This window comes from Sebastes fasciatus, chromosome 2, assembly GCF_043250625.1.
Source record: "Sebastes fasciatus isolate fSebFas1 chromosome 2, fSebFas1.pri, whole genome shotgun sequence".
NCBI classification, from domain to species: domain Eukaryota; kingdom Metazoa; phylum Chordata; class Actinopteri; order Perciformes; family Sebastidae; genus Sebastes; species Sebastes fasciatus.
The window spans coordinates 9,437,045-9,455,404 of record NC_133796.1 but is presented as its reverse complement, the minus strand read 5'-3'; the positions used below and the strand labels follow the sequence as shown (position 1 = coordinate 9,455,404).

Sequence of the window (18,360 nt, the reverse complement as noted above, 5' to 3'; positions counted from 1 at the left end):
TGTATATTCTCTTGATCTCACTAACCACCAAATCCACCATTATTTCTTAGTTCTTTAGTTAGCATCAACAGTTTTGATAGGGATTATTTCTTGATAGGGACGTTAATCCCCCACACAAGGATATATAAATAAAGTTGAGTTGAGCTGTTTGAGCTGGTAATTAATTAAACATAGAGTGTAGGTACCGTATAGAAAGAGTTTGTATCTGTCCTTGTTGTCGTACAACACATATTCGTGATTTTAGCCACAGACAGTTTAGTTCTGTCTGTTCTCTAAAAGCACACCACCTTCATCGCTGACAACACAGACAAAGTTATGTGAGGAAAAAGAGAGTTGTGCAGCTCTACCAACGTCTGTGCACACCTGACCAACTATGTGGAAAAAGTGTGTGACTGTTGGATTGTCAGTTTTGGGAAAAGACTGTGTGAAGAGAACTATTCAATACCCTCACTGTCAAAAAACCTGTTGGAGCATAAAATAATCATTTTTGTTTCCAGCTGTTGGAAGTCACACAATCACTGAGAACACATTCACATTTCACCCAGGGCTGCATGTGTGTGTGTGTGTGTGTGTGTGTGTGTGTCATATGTGCATGTGTTTGTGGGAGAGATTTCGTTCTCACCCCATCCCCGTTCTGAATCCAGAAGCTGAGCCACCAGCCGCTGAAGGCTGTGGATCCAATCATCAGGACGATGTTCAGGAGAGTGAGGAAGGTGACAATGTATCCTGCAGCAACACAGTTACATCAAACATCATCAACCGGGTTGTCCATTTGTGAATTGTGCATTATTGCATAGAATCATGCCAATGCATGTGTGTGTTTGTGTGTGTGTGTGCTGTATCAGACCTCCAGCTGCCTTGCAGTATTGCTGGTAGATTCTCCAGGAGACGGGATGTTCTGTGATGGACTCCTGACTGACCAGCTGATCCCCGACAACAGCTTAAGAGGAAGAAAAGGCAGAGTGAAAACCATCGTAGAAAGGGGCAAAATGTGAAAATTGTTGAAATACAGGAATAACGGTGCACATATTCTCTCCTGGAAGGCATTCATAGAGTAGTACTCGTTTGCCGTTAACACAAAGGTGACAGAAATAGTTGTGTAAAAAAAGGAAAATAGAGATCTTGAGAGAGAAGTTGAAACCTTGCCTATCTCCTGACCTCCGCACACCGGGCCAATCACTGTAGTAAGTGAATGTCAGATTATCTGTTTTGGAAAATTACAGAAATTGCTGGAGAGGTGTGGGGGAGGAGGGGGTTTCCGAAGCTGTTCAACCATCCAGCCAGCACTTCTGGCCACTTAACTTGCACACCCTTTGTCTTTTAGGTTCCCACATTGATATAGAACCATATAAGTCTGACATCCTTGCAGAGACTGGATATATTACATCTGAATAATTTAGATCACTACACTAAAACATTTTATTCCTGGTTGTCATACCTGGGTTCGCTAGCCCGCTGTCTGTGCCATCACTTAGCTCAACGTCCTTCAGCTGGGCAGCGTCTTGGGGTGACACTTCCTCGTACTCATTCTCACTTTCACCCTAAAGTAGATGATGAACCGTTAACTTGTGCCCTCGTAGACGACATGTTTCTGCCTCATATAAACCTCTGACATCTTTCAATATTTGTCTTACAGATTACATGTAGCAGTTTATTGTTTCTGAGCTAGTAAAACAATGAAGAACTGGTGAACGGGTTTCACAGCCAGTAAAACAATAAGGAAAGACATAATAGCTACAGTACATCTGAGTTTTGAACTGCAGGTTATTTACTTCAGACTCTTCCATCTGATAGTCGGTGATGAGCTGGGCGTAGCGTCCGTTGGCTTCCATCAGGGCCTGGTGGTTTCCGGCCTCCCGCACCTCGCCATCATCCAGAACCAAAATGTCATCACAGAACTCCAGATACTGAAAGACACAAACGAGGACAAACAAGGACAACCATGTCAATGAAACAAAATCCCAGCACTGTGGCAGAGGTCTACCCAACACAGTCTAATCAGCACGTTTACATTTATGGCATTTGGCAGACGCTCTTATCAAGAGTGGTTTATAATACTGCTCATAATTCATGATAAAGGAAATACTAATGGCAGCAATCAGACACCACTTCCTGGGTTGTGATTTTACTTTTACTTAGGGGTTTACCACAATAAGATATAAATCTCAAATTTGTACAATAAGTATAAACAAGTATTATGCAACTTTGATTGAGAAATGCCTAATAATAAGCTATTAAAGATTCACTATCTGCTAAAGAATAAATCTGTGTCTACCTGGAGCTGGTGTGTAATCAGGATGACGGATTTTCCCTGGAGCTCTTTCTTAACACATTCTTCAAAGATGTGTTTCCCTACATGAGCATCGACGGCAGATAGTGGATCGTCAAGGAGGAAGATGTCTTTATTGGAGTAGACAGCTCTCGCCAGGCTGATCCTCTGCTTCTGCCCCCCCGACAGATTCAGCCCTCGCTCTCCAATCTGCCAACAAAACAGCAGAAAGCTATTAAGAACACTGGCAACAGGGTCTGGTACATCACAAAATCAACTTTTCACTCTACAACAATGTAGAATAAATAGAGAGGGGGCAAATGCAGAAACTGACAATGAAGACAGCTTCTCAGCTTCAAATAAACTCATAAACATAGGTCAGACTTGGACTTCTGAAATTTGGTTATACCAACTCAAACTGCCTAAATAATTAGGCCTGGTATTCAATTTGTAATCATTAGTTATGACTCAGACTTAAACAATACGATTCTTTACGTCATGCAATACTTTGAACAGCATTTGGTGGTCTTTCTCTTTATCCATCTTTTGTGAATCCTTATGTCCACTGAGGGGTTTCCTACTACACATCAGAGGATGTTAGTGTTTAAAGTTCCACTATGCTTGTAAGAAATCATTAAAATGCATTAAAAAAAAAACATTCAGTTTGGAGGGTAGAGAGTACAACAGAGAGCTCCTACCTCAGTTTGATCACCATATGGGAGGATTTTCAGGTCAGCTCTGAGGCTACAGACATCTATGACTCTGTCGTATCTGCGGAGTAAGACAATTAATTGCCTGAAAGTCAAGGGACAGCCACGTATTCAGCAGAGCCATTTTTAAGACACGTTATACAACATCACATAACATAGACAGCGGGTGTACACTGCAGTGCCTCACAATTCATCATTATTTTCCTTATCATAGGTTGTGTTTGATCTCTATAGGGGGAACCAAAGTTTCAAAATATACTCAAATAGGGCTGCTGAGTATATGTCTGTATTACGCAGTGCTGAAAAGGATTCTCAAACTTGATCCCAATTAATTTCAGAATTGTATCTAGTATCGCTGATCACATCAGCTATTCGTTCCATACAAATAACATTAAAAAATTCAAGTAACCATGTTTCTATTAAGAAACATTTTTGGCTTACGAAATCATACTTTTTGCAGCCAAAAAGACTAAGCCTATACTATATTCCTGTCTGGTGTTGAAACTCCTAAATCTTGTTCTCTCCTTTTTATAGCCCGTTTTATAGCCTCTATCTAAAATACATCGCAAGATATTTTGTATGCAGTGTCTTAAGAATCTAAGCAATGCTTTTAATTGCTCAGATATACTGTCCCTGAAAGTTTATGAGAATTAATGTAAGAGCAAACTCACTGCCTACTTCTCATTTCACTATTTCTGCAAAACCACAGACAATGCACATGAAAGAGAGTCGATAAGAAAATACAAGGCTCAGAAATTATGCATTTCTGGATGTAGTTTCGGAAAACATTGTCAGGTCTATGTTGACTTCTCCTACCGTATTTCCTTCATATAATGATTGCAGCAGAGCTATAGGCCTAACTACAGTCATAAACAGCTGAATGACGTGACTCATTAAAATACTGGCACAGGTGGCTTCTTGCCATCTCTGGCAGCATGGAGTGGTTTCCTTTCAGATAACAGAGATTAACTCTACTCTTGTTTGACTACCGAGCCCGATGCAGACTGACAGAGATAAGAGAGGAACTTTCTCCCAGTTAAACAGTTGTCACGTGAGATAACCTCAAAAGAAAGACCTATTCAAGCATGCAATGAGGAACAATGGTAAAACATTCACTTCAAAATGGTATCCCCTTAGTTAATAATAGCTCCTCATGTTCTGTATTCAAAGGTCTGCAGTTACTTATAATTTAGTGGTTATATACTTGGACTGGTCAAAAGGTTCCCCCATCAGGATGTTTTCTTTAACTGTTCCATGGAATATCCAGGCCTGCTGGGAAACGTAGGCAAATGTCCCATCAGCTGAGAGGGAGCCCTGCAGAAGGTGCATCTAAAATGTAAAAATGAGCAGACAACCATGAGAAAAGCTATTAAATAGCATCAGTTAAATCTGGTTTAGAGGTAACACAATGTAAATAAGGAGCATCATTTTTCATAACAGTTGTGTAACAGAGTGGTGGACAATAACAGTGAAAATTAACAGCTAATAAAAATGTCAAACATGAGTCTACAAGTCTCTTGCTGTCAGAGACTTGTAGAGATTGTAAAAGAAAATAAAGGACAAAAAAGACAAAGAAGGAGCCAACCTGTTCCAAAATGCTGGAAATCAGTGACGTTTTTCCACTCCCCACGTTCCCACAGACACCAAGCAGGTTGCCCTTCAGGAGGTAACACAGAGAATAAAGGTTTACCTTTAACCCAATCTAGTTCACCTCATGTATCCATATCAGTGGTAAAGAACACCTTAGGCAGTGTGAAGGAGATGTTTCTCAGAGTTGGCAAGGTTTCAGTCTTCCCATTCTGGGACATCTCCTCCACTTTGTGTCCCTTTGTGTCCCTGTTGGCTGAGCTGGGTGGGGGTTCTGGCAGTCTGTCTGGTTTGATCCAGGAAAGTGAAGCATTTTTCATCACTATGGCGAAGTCACTGTCTTTTGTCTGGATCAGGTAGGTCTCTGGATTCTGGATCAGCAATATTTTCTGAAACAGCCATACAAGATATTGCAGTTTGTATCGCTGGATGACATCACAGCAAAATAACATTATATAAGATCAGAGTAGTAATGAATACTACTACTAGTGCTAATAACCATTGTTAGTGGTTGGGTTTACCCTCAGTCATTTTAGTGATACAGCAGCCTCAGCCAGGGCCTTGACAGCCAGAGGCAGGAAAGACAAGCAGAACCTCAAGCAGTTGAAGACGGCGATGGTGGCAAAGGCCTGTTAATAACAAAGAATGATGCTCAAACACAACCTTACACTACAACCCTGACAAGGTCATATATACTGAACGTTTTAAATGGACCACAATGCTCTAGTGACCAGCACTTGTCTGTAGCCTGCTCTGGGTCAGTGCAAGCACAAACAAACAAAGAGGTGAATTCATCATGAATAAGTGGCAACAAAACAATCATCTAAACACATATTTATTTTATGTCTCAGATCCATACACGCTGTAATTGAACAGAGCTTTTTGTTCTGTCCAACTACGTACAGACTTCTCTCTATGTTCTTTTTTCAATACACCTCTATTAACCACGTAAATCACACAGTGGGCATGTTTGCAATGGTTGTTGTGCTGTATTACTATATGTGCTGCACTGCTGTGGTACTCACATCAGACGTGTTGAGCTTCAAGTTGAACGCAGTGTGTACAATGAAGGTGATAACGGTGGCAATGGTGGAGCTCATGCTGGTGATGCTGATATTAGCACTCATAACGTAACCGAACTTCCGTATTTCTTTCTTCTCCTTTTTCCTTAAGCCTATAAGAGAGACAACATAATAGTTTTTGTTTTCTTTAACTTTACCTCTCCTGGTAAATGGATCTCCCAGTGCAATCACATTTCAGCCCACAGTTGTCCACTGAGCACCTTCACTGTAGCAACTTGGGATAAGTTATTTGCTCAAAAGTACCTAGAAAATGTTTTTTAACAATTCAGTCACCAGAAAATAAAAAAAGGTTGGTATTGTACATTTCTGCAAACCACTGGATACGTTGAATTTTGGTGTTTCTGAACCAAAAATATGTTTTGTGAATAAGTAATATCAGCCTCATCACGCTTGCAGAAATGCGCAATGCCACGTGGTTCATTTTGTGAAACGATCATAAAATGATCGGTTAGGTTTAGGCAATCAAACTACTTGGTTCAGGTTAGAAAAAAGATCATGTGTTAATAACGTAGAAATGGATCAACGTAATAATGTGACAACGTAACAAGGCAAAAGTGAGCATGGCTCACAAGCTCACTGCTTGACCCCTGCTAAAGTAGTGAGGTGTCTGCTGTTAGATGCAGCATATTTACATGTATGGGTTTGTATTAGGAGAGTATATTGGAATGTTAGTTGTTGTTTGGGCCTTCCTGATTTAGAGCTGGTCAAGGTAAATATATGCCAAATGCTAGGTCAGCAGGATCCTGGGGGTCCTGGGTCAGAGTTGAAGAGACATATGGTGGCTTCTAAAAGAGGTGTTTCTATTCTTATTTGTCCCTCTCCTAAAACCATATGTGGAAACTAAGTGTTTAAACAAGCTCGATATTTAAGGAGCTCTCTGTACACGTTTGCCAAAGGTTTTGCAACAAACTTTCCCTTTTGGAAATAATTTAAGAAAAATGTGGGCACCCTGGACTTCTAACCCCGAAAAGGCACAACTAGACCACACTGTCAACCATCTCACCAAATTTGAAGTTCCTAAGTTAAATAGTTTCCGAGTTCTGCTCCGGAAACGAAAGTGTGACACGCTAACAGACAGACACACAGAGCACTAATAACTAGGGCTGTCAATCGATTAAAATATTGAATCAACTCTTATCAACATGGGAGTGGGCAAATATGCTGCTTCATGTAAACGTGTTCCTCCACCAGGGTTGTCCCTTGTTACGATCTCAAGGTGCAGCCGGAGGAAGGAGAGTGTCCGGTTTGGGGACCTAAGAATTGCGTCTCTGCTCTTTGCAGATGATGTGGTTCTGTTGGCTTCATCAGACCGTGATCTTCAGCACGCACTGGGGGCTGTTTGAAGCCAACCTTAACTATTCGAGGTTAATGCTCAACCTTAACCATCTCGCAAAAAGTATAAACAATTTGCACGTTACCTTCTAGCCACGACTCCCTTTTTGGACTTTCTTATGTAACTTTAGGTATCAATTGTAACAATGTTATATAACAATCGTAAAGTCAATGTTTACTGTTGGTTTTCCAAAGGACACAAACAGCCGTCTACTGGGTGGAAGTCCTGTGTTTGTTTGACCCAGTCACCACCCCCTCCCTTCCTCTCTTAGAGGACTATCTCACTTGTTATACGTGTTATTACCACGCAACTTTCAATAAAAGCCGCTCGATGAACTACGTCACAAGTTAGAGAGGCTGATGGCTGCAGCAACTTCTAATGCATTTCAAGAAGCACATTGCTGCACACCCACAGGGCATGGACTGCCGGAGGCAAGGGCGTATCAGATACCTGTTTTGCATCTATATTGGCAAACCATTCTATATGAGCAAAGTGACGTGAAGGTGGAGAGTATGTGGCAGCTGCAGCCTCATATCCAGCCTCTGGTGCCTCTGGCAACATGGCTATGTGATTTTCAATCAAAGACTAATAAAAAAATAATTAAAACATGCTGTTTCAATTAAACTACTTCGCCATCTGTGTTGGCAATTCCCACCATCTCCAGATTCCTGTAAAAGGTGCACACAATTTCCCTTCAACCATGAAACATGGAAAGTAGCACACTAGATTGGTTTGTATAAATGATTCCCCTAATATTTGGTATACAATAAAGATTAACAACATGTGTCATGAGTCAACATGCAGCCTGCCTAACTTCATACCCTCGATCTTCTTTTCAAAGGAATCTTCCCAGGCGTACATCTTGATAAGTTTGATGCTGTCGAGAATCTCATTCATAGTGCAAACACGGTTGTCTGTTATCAGAGTGGTTCTCCATCTCAAGACGTGAGTGAGCTTGCCCAAGCAAACCTGAAAGCAAAAAAAAAACAATGGTAAAATTAGTGACAACGGGAGACAAGCTGCAAAGCAGTAAATATTTTAGGGTTGTCCACGTTGGTGGCTGAATTAGTTAGTAATATATCTCATGTAACACAGAAAGCTATAATTATTTGCCAACTAGTAGTTAATTAAACTTGATATTTGTTTATACATTTTGATAATTACAGTGCCACTTTTTAGCTCTGATTGTGATAGTAGTAAAATCGGATTTGATTTATTTCACACTGCTTTTGAAAATATGTCTATATGTGAAGTTTCTAATGTACAGACCTGTATGAGGATGATGATGAGGTAGGTGAAGACTCCAGCCAGTGCGCTGTAGCCCAGAATGTAGCAGGCATAGACAATACACACAATAAAGAGCACTGGGAGGCTCATCAGAAAGCACCCAAACAATACTGCGTCAAATAATTTCTGGCCATCGTTGGTCAAAACATTAATCAACTGTACAGGAGAGAGAGGGAGAGAGTGAGAGAAAGACTGTAATCCACATTGCCAAGATTGCATTACCAGGGTATGTTTCTTGAACTAACAGTCACAGTAGGTGAATTCCACAAGACATTTATGACAAAGAAGTTTGGATTTACAAAACAGGATTAAAAACAAGGTTAAGCAGAAAATGAAGAAAAATGCAATAATATCAAATAAAAAGTTTGATAACAAAATGTATTATTCAAGAAATGCATTATGCAAATAAGTCTTCTGCAATGGCGTAGCCACGGGCGTGCCACCCAAAGAGGCAGCTGGCACACCCAACAATCAGATGCAGAATAAATGTTTAGTTATAGCCTTACTCGAAAAAATTAATATTACTAAACAAAACAATTATCCATCTGCAGCTGTTCTATATTTCTACTAGTAGACGTTGCATGAAGCATGCGGCTGGTATTGTGTCGAGTACTGTAATCCGGCGATATATTTTTCCTCCTACCTAAACCTGAACCAAACCTCATACATAACGCTGACTACCGAGGGTGGGGGGGGGGGGGGGGGGGGGTTGTCAATTTAACAGGAGGGAAACACTATTCGACGGGGGACATACCTCAACGTAACACCGGGACTGGGAGAGGCTGCACAGAAAGCTGCTGAGGCCGGTAGAAAACGGGGTTGTGGTTAGAAGGTAAGACGCAAATTGCGAAACTCCCGCAAGATAGTTTAGGTTAGGCATTGACCTCGAAGAGTAATGGTAAGGCATTGACCTTGAATTGTTAAGGCTAGGATATGTCGTCGGGCAACGAGTCTCGCGAGAGCTTTTTGCAAGTTTATATATAGCATATATACAGTATATTTACTGTATATATGTTATTCTTTTGTTTTTTAATTAGATTGTCCAAAACTGAGGCGGCAGGTGGGGTGGCTGTATTAGTGTTAAAGCAGCCAAAAAAACTATGGGTGCTCGCACAAAGAGCCTCTCCATTTCAAAGTCCTAGGTTGAATTTCAGTCCCAGTCCGCCCCTGGATCATGTGGCACACCCAGTTTTTCTGATGCACACCCACCGTTTTTTTTTTTCTAGCTACACTTGTGGTCCCCTGTAACACCAATTCCATTGGCGCGTAGGATGCTTTGGTCGTATGATTTTATGAGTAATCCGCAAATGCATATAAACTCTTCATGCCCCACATACAGCCATTCACATATTGACTTGGTAAGTCATTCTCCCCATGTGACTGTTGTTGAGTTGGATCAACATATCCAGCACAACATATTATTAATATTATTGAAGTTCTTGTTCCTTGTTGGCAGAAGAACATGAAGTAATAGTAGGTAAAGGGTAAGAAGTTTTGGTCTCTGTTTAAATACCCAACATGCTACAATGCATACTCAACTCATTTAACACACTCTAATACAGATACAGAGAGAACTACCACATAAAAAAATAACCACATTAGCCTTAGAGAGAGAGAGAGAGAGAGAGAGAGAGAGAGAGAGAGAGATTGATTCTGATGTATAAGATCACTTTCCTAGAGAAATGTAGACACCCTGCATTAAATAAGCATTAACCTTTATGTATGTAACCCAGTCTTTACCTCTCCCGTTGAAATGCCGCTGTGCACCCGCAGAGAGATGACTTTCTCAAAGGCCACTGAAGAGAAGGCACCCTTCAGTCTGACTGCAGTGCGCAGGTTCAACGCCCACATCAAGGAGAATGTGAAGGCTTTGCAGAACTCTGAGGTGAACAAAGCGAAGGCCATGCCAACACCATAGGTTACTGTGGACTTCTCTGGGTCCTCAACATAGATTAGGATCGCATGGACCAGAAAAGACTGAGAGGACAGAGAGGTTTGTAAAACACAGAAGAGCATTAAACATTAAACAACCATTCATTTTATCAGTCACAAAACATGTGTGATGTCATCCATAAAGACTTAAAGGGGACATATCCTGCTCATTTTCAAGTCCATACTGGTATTTTGGGTTTCTACCAGAACATGTTTACACTTTATTTTTACTGTCTGTCTGAATATACCTGTATTCACCCTCCATCTGAAGTGCTCCGTTTTAGCTCCTGTCTCTTTAAGCCCCCCCCCCCTCCCGAAAATGCCCTGTCTGCTCTGATTGGCTTGTGAGAAAAATACGGTGCACCTTTACATAGGTATAGTTCTCAAGTCATGGGTGGAGATACTCAGATTGGGGGCGGTATATAATGAGCCCACATGTGACATAGGAAAGGGAAACAAATCCGAATGGCTTGTTGAATCACATGTTTCCTGATCTATACAGTGCTAAAAAAACTGAGTGGGTTGTCTTATTTCACAGTTTGTGGGTTGGTAGGGACTCCAGATACCCAAATGTGTGTGCACAAACACTGAAAAAGTGAGTTTTCCATGATATATATGATATGATATCCATGACATTTAGTTGCATTTCTTGGCATGCCCTGCAATTCCCACACATTTTTATCAATTCAAGGTAACACTTTTTACAGGTCTGCAAATCAGTCATGGTAATTAGGTGATAATAAGCATCTAAACTATTTGAAATTTCTTTGGAATTACTGCCAAATTACTATGTAATTATTATATTTACCTCAAAATCTATCTAAAATGATCACGATACACATAAAAATGGCCGCTGCTTTGACCATCCTGCTATGTTGATTCGAATGGGAATGTTCTATTTCTATGGTCTACACGAGTATACCGAGAACAAAACACTGAAGCGATAATCAGGACGCAGCACAGCGGAGATTGCATCATTTGACACCGGATCCTCTCTTTTCCTCCACGGACTTGGAAATGTCACTGGGCCTAGCATAGCACAGCATTAGCACAGTAATGGCACATAGCTAAGGAAGACTATTTAACTTTAACTTCTGTCAATGGTAACCTACATGTATTGATTTGATTTGATGTTATTGAGAGCTTTGTTGTAATGTCTGTTTATGCACCTACATAATTTTGGTGCCTCGTTAGTATTAATATCAATTGATTGAGTTTTATTAATGCTAATATTTTATTGATATTAATAATTATCTTTGATATTTGCTGATAACCACACCTGCTTCTACTCGTTCCCAACATTTTTAAAGAGTAAACCAGTTGTTTCCAATATTTTTGGCTTATGACACCTTACAAAAAAGCAGTGCCCTGGGTCCCCTTGTCATGTTTAATACAGTATATCTATGAGTTGTTAGCATGTGCACCCTCTAAACGTCTCACATGGTTTCATTTAAACAATTGTTCTAAGCTCAAAGAGGTAAAACTTTCCAATATTTTACAAAAGGTGCAAAATATGACTACAGATTTGTGTAGCAGAATGTTTTTGTTTTTCTTTTGTATCCCATTAATCATCTCACGCCCCCTCACATTTATCTTGTGATCATATTACTTGTAGTGGAGTATTTTTTTTATTATAATGTTATACTGATAATTTCCTTAAGAAAAACATTATAATACTTCCTCCACCACATTAACAATGAATGTGATATTAGGACAAACTTCAGAGAATGCCACTGGATCCTGTCAATAAAGGAAACACTCGTGCTGTTGATATTAAAATTCAAATAAAATTACCGGGCCCAGAAAAATTGTCACCATGGCAAGGTAACCAACGAGGACAGACAGAATCAGCCTGGTTCTTTGAAAGCGAAGGATCACTCGAACCACAGAGGCCTTCTCCAGGCCCACCTTTGCCAATTCTTCCTGCCAGAGTCTGTGGAACCTGAGCACAACGCACACAATCAGCCTTGTTATTAAAGTAAAACAGTAACACTCATGAGATGCACTACACACGTTTTCCAGATATGAATTTCAGCAACTAGGCTTGTCATGTGTCATGTCTATAAATATACTGCAATGTGTCAGACCTTTCTACGCTGGCGTCGGCTACATCCAAAGGAGACAGGTTGAGAGAGCTCATGTCCAACTTATTCCTGAACAGGTCCCACATCATGGGGATCATCCAGGCAAAGGTTGCAAAGGAAAAGAAACCTGCATTGTCCAGAGGGTGGGACCTAGACATGGAAACATCACCCAATATGCAATGGGTAAAAATATGTAGTAAACATGTTACCTTAAAATTATTTATCAAATGATATATAAGTGTCTAAAAACAGAAAAATGATGTCATCAATGGCACTGACTGGGATGAGGACCAGCGGAAGGGTTTGAGGGTCTGAAGGCTCTGGCTGTATTTTCCGAATAGGGTAGGGTAGGCTTTTTCTCTGTTGTCCAAATCATTATGTTCTGGACTGGAGACCACAGGTACAGTTCTGTAGGATACCACCTTCTGTTTTAAGAGTCACAGATTCAAAGAGACAGAGTGAAATAATCAGACAGAAAGGCAGAGTTGGACAGAGATGGTAGAGAGAGAGAGACTTTTGTAAATATTCGTGCTAAAGAGTCTCAAAAAGTGGATCAAACAAATCCGCAACAAAAACACAGGATGCAGGAGAAATAATAGGAGAGGAAAAGATCTCAGGCAGTGAAAGCAACATGTGAAGAGGGCAGGAGTGTTCTGGTGGAAGCTGCTGTTTGTTCTATACTTACAAAAGAGACTCCTCGAGTATCGTTCCTCTCCAAAGAATAGGCTTCCTTCATGTTGTCCTGTGCGGAGGGCAGCCAGCATGGAAAAGTCACACTTCTACTCGTCAACAAGAGATTTTAATTAGAAATATTGCTTGAAGCTGAATTTACCAGATAATTTTAACAGCATCAACACGGAGGCTGTAATCATTTCTCATTCTGCTGTGTAACAGTGTAACGTTGTTATGATTATGATGTGTTTGAAGCTTCATAACGCATTACAACACAATCGTCAGTCATCACAAGAGTTGATAATCACTCAGGATGTTTTAGGATGTGTTATGTATCATAACTGTTATGACAAGTCACAAGGTATTACAAGTGGGATCAAAATACTTTACTCGGTCAAATATCAAAAATGTAGCCGTATTGCATGAAAGGTTATGAAGTTTTACTAACAACATGGCAGAATACTGATATCAAACTTTGAGCGAGCATTGGAATCTTTCAAAACAGTGGTGTATGTCAGGGGAAATGAAAACACAGCCTTATTAAAATATAATGTAATTGAGTGTTAATACTGGGTCAGCAGGACGCCTGCTGGACGGCCCCGCAGCATCAGGCTCAGCCCTTTGACACTGTTTACATCGCTGTACACATATATATACAGTATGTATCTTTTTTTCTCCGGTTTCCTCCCACAGTCCAAAGAAAAGGTGGTTAGGTTAGTTGTTAACTCTAAATCACCTGTAAGTGTGAATGTGTATGTGAGCGTGATACTATATACTATACAATACTATACTATACAATTCTATACTTATACTATACTTAACTACATCCCTGTTTACAGTTTATTCATTTTGCACTTACTGTCTATGACATATATATATATATATATTATTGTATTTATATTTTATATTTTAATCCCTATATTTAGATCATTGTTGGAGGGAGCCTGAGCTCTAAGATTTTCACAACTGCTTCTCTGTCATCGTTGCCTGTGCAAATGTGCATATAACAATAAATAACTTGAATCTTGAATAGCCTACCAGTCTTTCATGCGTCATAATCTGAAAATACATGTGAATGTGTATATGAATTACAGGAATCCCCCTCCCATCTGCCTCTCACCTCTATTCACACTGTGTCAAAGTTAACTAGTTACAGTACAGCCAAACTACATGCACAGTCATTGAAGATGAGTTCATTGACCCTTGTTACTGCACAGTAAAATACACAATATGAATACAAAAAGAGATACTTTACAACCTTACATGCAAAATGTATGATGTATTTCTGATTAGGTGTAACACCTGTATGTGTTATAATGTATACTATATAATACATCTGTAATATAATACATCAGTTTTACAAGTTAGTTAAGCTGATTTTCAAAATGTTCTCTTTGCTATGTCCTGTAACTTTTACACATCAAAACATTGAATATTCTGACAAAAAATGATGGCGAAAGATTTCAGCACTATACTTGAAACAAATAACAAAATAGTATATCAAGAGCTTTAAAGGGGGTTACATGCTATTATTCTATTATGCCATTAAGTTAAACTAGACCTAACACAATGACATATTTGAGTTAATCATAAAACAATCTTAACTTACACTATCGTCCAAAAGTTTGGAATCACCCATTATATTGATGATTTTCTTCTTTCTTTTAATAATGGGTATTATGCAAAAAAACAGTATAACTCAGACAACAAATCTATTTTTAACATTTGAAATAATTTTCAAAAGAAGAAGAATTAAATCCATTTAGTCAATGTCCCTGCAGTGTTGCATGACAGGGGAGAATATTGTTGGAACCCTTTTTTCCCCGCAAATACAAATACAAATTTGTTTCACTTTCCAGAAAAGCGTAAGTGACCCTCGATCATTATTTAACCACAACAGTGCAACTGGGCTCTAAATATTGTTTGTGTGCCCTCTGCGGTCTACTCAGTGGTTAGATTGAATAAGTTTAAACTGTGATATGTTCAGCTGATATTCCCTGATCCACTTCCAATCATGCTAACCCTAAATTAACCTTCTATTTCTATTGTGAAGTTTGAAGAATAGATTTGATAAAGCAACATGCTTGTTTGTTTATTCCAGCTTGTTATTGGCATTATTGTGCTCTTGACACTGAAACAGGATTCTATTTAAATCTGCACACATTTTGATGTGTGTAAACTTCCAGTTTCTTTTACCAGTGACTGGTGATTTATTGTATTATTTAACTGTTACTCAGAGGTATCTCTGTCTCTTTCTACATTGTGACTTTCAACAACCTAAAAGCATGAAAGACCATTCAAAAATATAGAGTAGTCCTCTCCCTCATCTGACTGGACCCAATCAGGCTTTTGTGGCCGGAGATTCCAAACTTTTGAATGATAGTGTATGTAAATAAAAATCTGATATAATAAATAATCTAAACATCAGGTAGTAGATCCTAAATAACGTGACACAACCAAAACCTGAATTGATAAAACTGAACTAAAATAGAAAGACTACAATAAACCGATCAAAACTAATTTAAACTGAGTTGAAGTAGTAAAATGAAACAATACCTCTGTGTGGAGGAAGAGGAGGACTTGCAGCAGCTTGTTGATGCTGACTCTAAAGCTATCACAGGAGTAAAACGTTTTGTGTTACACAAGTCGCTTTTATAGAGATCACAGGTTGGCCTGTTCAGAGGTACTGCAAATATCCCATGTGTTACTCTGCCAAAACTCGTTAAAGTCAATCAGATGAGATTTCTAAAGATAAAAACTGTGAGGAGGGGGTGACAACATTTTGTTTAAACCCAATATAAACCAACCAATGAATCAAATAAGTGTACAAGAATTCCATTTGATGTCCTTTTTGGGAAGTCCCTTTATCCAGCCCAGTCTTCAGCAGGATGCCTTAAGGAGGGTGACTTATTCACAGCTGAATAACAGCCCTCAGGTGATTTAGAAGAGTAACTGACTCAGAGCAGGTATGGCGTGACTGGGTTTGTAGAGAAAGGGTCATAAAGAGACATTTTCGTTTTCTGTCTGGAGGAAGATATGATCACCATGAGCAAAAGTGAATACTCACTAATGTAGGTAAAAGAGTTCATCTTAAGGAGTTCACAATCACAACCATTTCTTATTTTTAACTGTAAAAAAGGAAATAAATAAATGTTGAAATCCTCCCACACATCTGCCAAACCCTTCTGCTAATATTTGTTTGAGCTGATGTTATCGTGTCTCAGTCAAAGAAAAATCTGTTATGTGTCACGTTCTTCGTCAATGGTTAGTGCTAGGTCTTGTATTTAATAGGGACCAACAATAACAGTCCACTGGTTTCACTGGTATCACTACTACTTTGTAGTGGAAAAACAATTATTCATATACAAACTATTCCAATAAATAACACTTCCAGTCACTTCCTCTGTGTCTAAAGCAGATTTAATTACAAGTCAAAATCAAGTAAAAAGTAAAAATTCCGCTAAATCAGCCATGCCTCAAAATATAATCTGTAGAAATAATAGTATGAGCCAAGCACATATAAATATACATGCATTTCTTAGTGCATAAACACCTATTTTATCTTTTTTTCAGGAAATTCCCTGTAATACCATCAACAGTATCTGCTACAGATAAATCACCTAATGTCATTTTGAGCATACTACTTTACCTGTACCTGTACCTTTTCCATGTCCACCTGTTCTGTACCACGTAACGTTGCCACTGTGACGGTGATAATACCATTATCATATGTGCCCAGAAGATGGCAGCGTTGGCTATGTTCTTTTGGGACACATTCATTGGGTAGACTTGTTGATCTATTATACTAGTTGGCACGGTCTATAAAACCCTGAGACGAATTTAAAAATACAAAATAAATTAAAAATCTTCATAAAATGGCTTTTTGACTACCCAGAATGATGTCAGGTATATTTGGCCACACTGTTAAAACTGAGCTGTGTAATAAAGTGAGCTGTTTTATTATCATTTCTTGCCCCTCTCATGTTTTATATGTTTTACTGCAGTCCTCGTTTCCGAACCAAGTTTTCCTTACAGGACAAAAAAGTGTGAAGTGAACTTGAACACCAGAGAATTGTGCTTACAATGTAGTTAAATACAGTTATGAGTTTGTTACAGAGGATGGTGCAAATTTAAGGTTTTATCTGCAAAGAAAGTCAATTGGACAGATGCTTGTACGTTGACATGTTCAGGACTGTAACTAATGTAGTTATGTACCCGGTCTATCTTATGAGTGAACACACCAATGGTTTATGGCTCCAAGAATCTTAGCAATAGAAATCCAGCCCGTGCTTATGCTTCTCGTCCAAGGAGTTGTTTTGGTGATCTGAGTCTGATTTAAATGTGGACCTTCTCTGGAGCTCAGGGCTTTGATTAGAGGTGCAGATCTGCTGGTTCTCCCTGGTTGCTGCCTGCCACACCATCTCCAACTCTTCCTCTATTTCCCTGGAGGAGCAAAGAGAAGAGAGAAGACAAGGAAGTCAGTCAGTCAAGTGCAAGCTGATCGGGCCACATAAAGGACATTAAATTAAAAATACAAATACTAATAACACGTAGGCTGAAAAACTTAACTGAACCCAAATGATTAGCAAAGAAGGTGAACAGACTGATGTGACGCAAACACACTGAAGGTAAGTGTGTGTGCAGTAGTAGTGAGGAAAGGTGCTTTTAGGTTGAATAACGGGTGACATGCAGCACTACAATGGTCATGCGGCTCATTCATACATCACTGCACTAATGGCTGACTCATTTTCCCTGCATCATGTCCTTTAAAGTGTCAGGGTATCTGCTGATTTTTACTGTTGCGACGGCCACAACCATCATGACTACGGCAGACAAAGATGACACCCTGGGGACAGACTCACTACAGTAGCTCACACAGCTCCATTTCAAACTTCTATTACCTCAGGATTGCCTAGTTCTCACTCCTCCTTATCCAAAAACACTGGGCTCCTGGGAATACAACTGCATGCGTCATCTCCTTTCCCAATTATTTCTGAAGTAGTGCCTGAGGCATTGTATTTTGTAAATGAAAGAGAGAAAGGCCCATAGCAGCAACGGGCACTGGAATGTGATAAGAGCGGAATCGTGTTCAATGGTTTGGTTAAATTACACAGTGGTGGAAATACATGCAGTAAGATTGGAGGAGATCTTAAAACATTGCATCATTGAAACTACCCTCAGAAAAGGTCAGCCAAAAAGTGTACCCTTTGTCATAAATGGAGTGGCCTAAATATTAGAAATACCTCTCATTATATCACAATGCACTTCAAAAGCACCACAATCTACTGCCTCCAATCAACACCTCTGAAAAGCTCAATATTATAACCTTCATGAAGGCAAGATTTATTGTATTAGAACACATTAGGTTTGGCTAGATGCACCTTCTTTTTTTGCACCTAATGCA

At 39.5% G+C, this 18,360-nt stretch overlaps 1 protein-coding gene, 1 long non-coding RNA gene and 1 pseudogene across 2 annotated transcripts in view; all 3 read right to left on the bottom strand.

Annotated features, from left to right (window-relative positions):
- LOC141783438 (ATP-binding cassette sub-family C member 12-like) overlaps positions 1-18,360 on the bottom strand; it is a 247,760-nt gene that overhangs the window by 10,580 nt on the left and 218,820 nt on the right. The window contains exons 18-19 of the mRNA XM_074660761.1: positions 848-940; positions 623-726 (exon numbers count right to left, since the gene is read on the bottom strand). Coding sequence (XP_074516862.1) covers positions 623-726; positions 848-940 — 197 coding nt within the window. The remainder of the gene's footprint in view (positions 1-622; positions 727-847; positions 941-18,360) is intronic.
- On the bottom strand, positions 1,410-13,020 carry LOC141761545 (ATP-binding cassette sub-family C member 12-like; annotated as a pseudogene).
- The window catches only part of LOC141783553 (uncharacterized), a 34,462-nt gene continuing 32,460 nt past the window's right edge, over positions 16,359-18,360 (bottom strand). The window contains exon 2 of the long non-coding RNA XR_012597295.1: positions 16,359-17,399. This is a non-coding gene — a long non-coding RNA (uncharacterized LOC141783553). The remainder of the gene's footprint in view (positions 17,400-18,360) is intronic.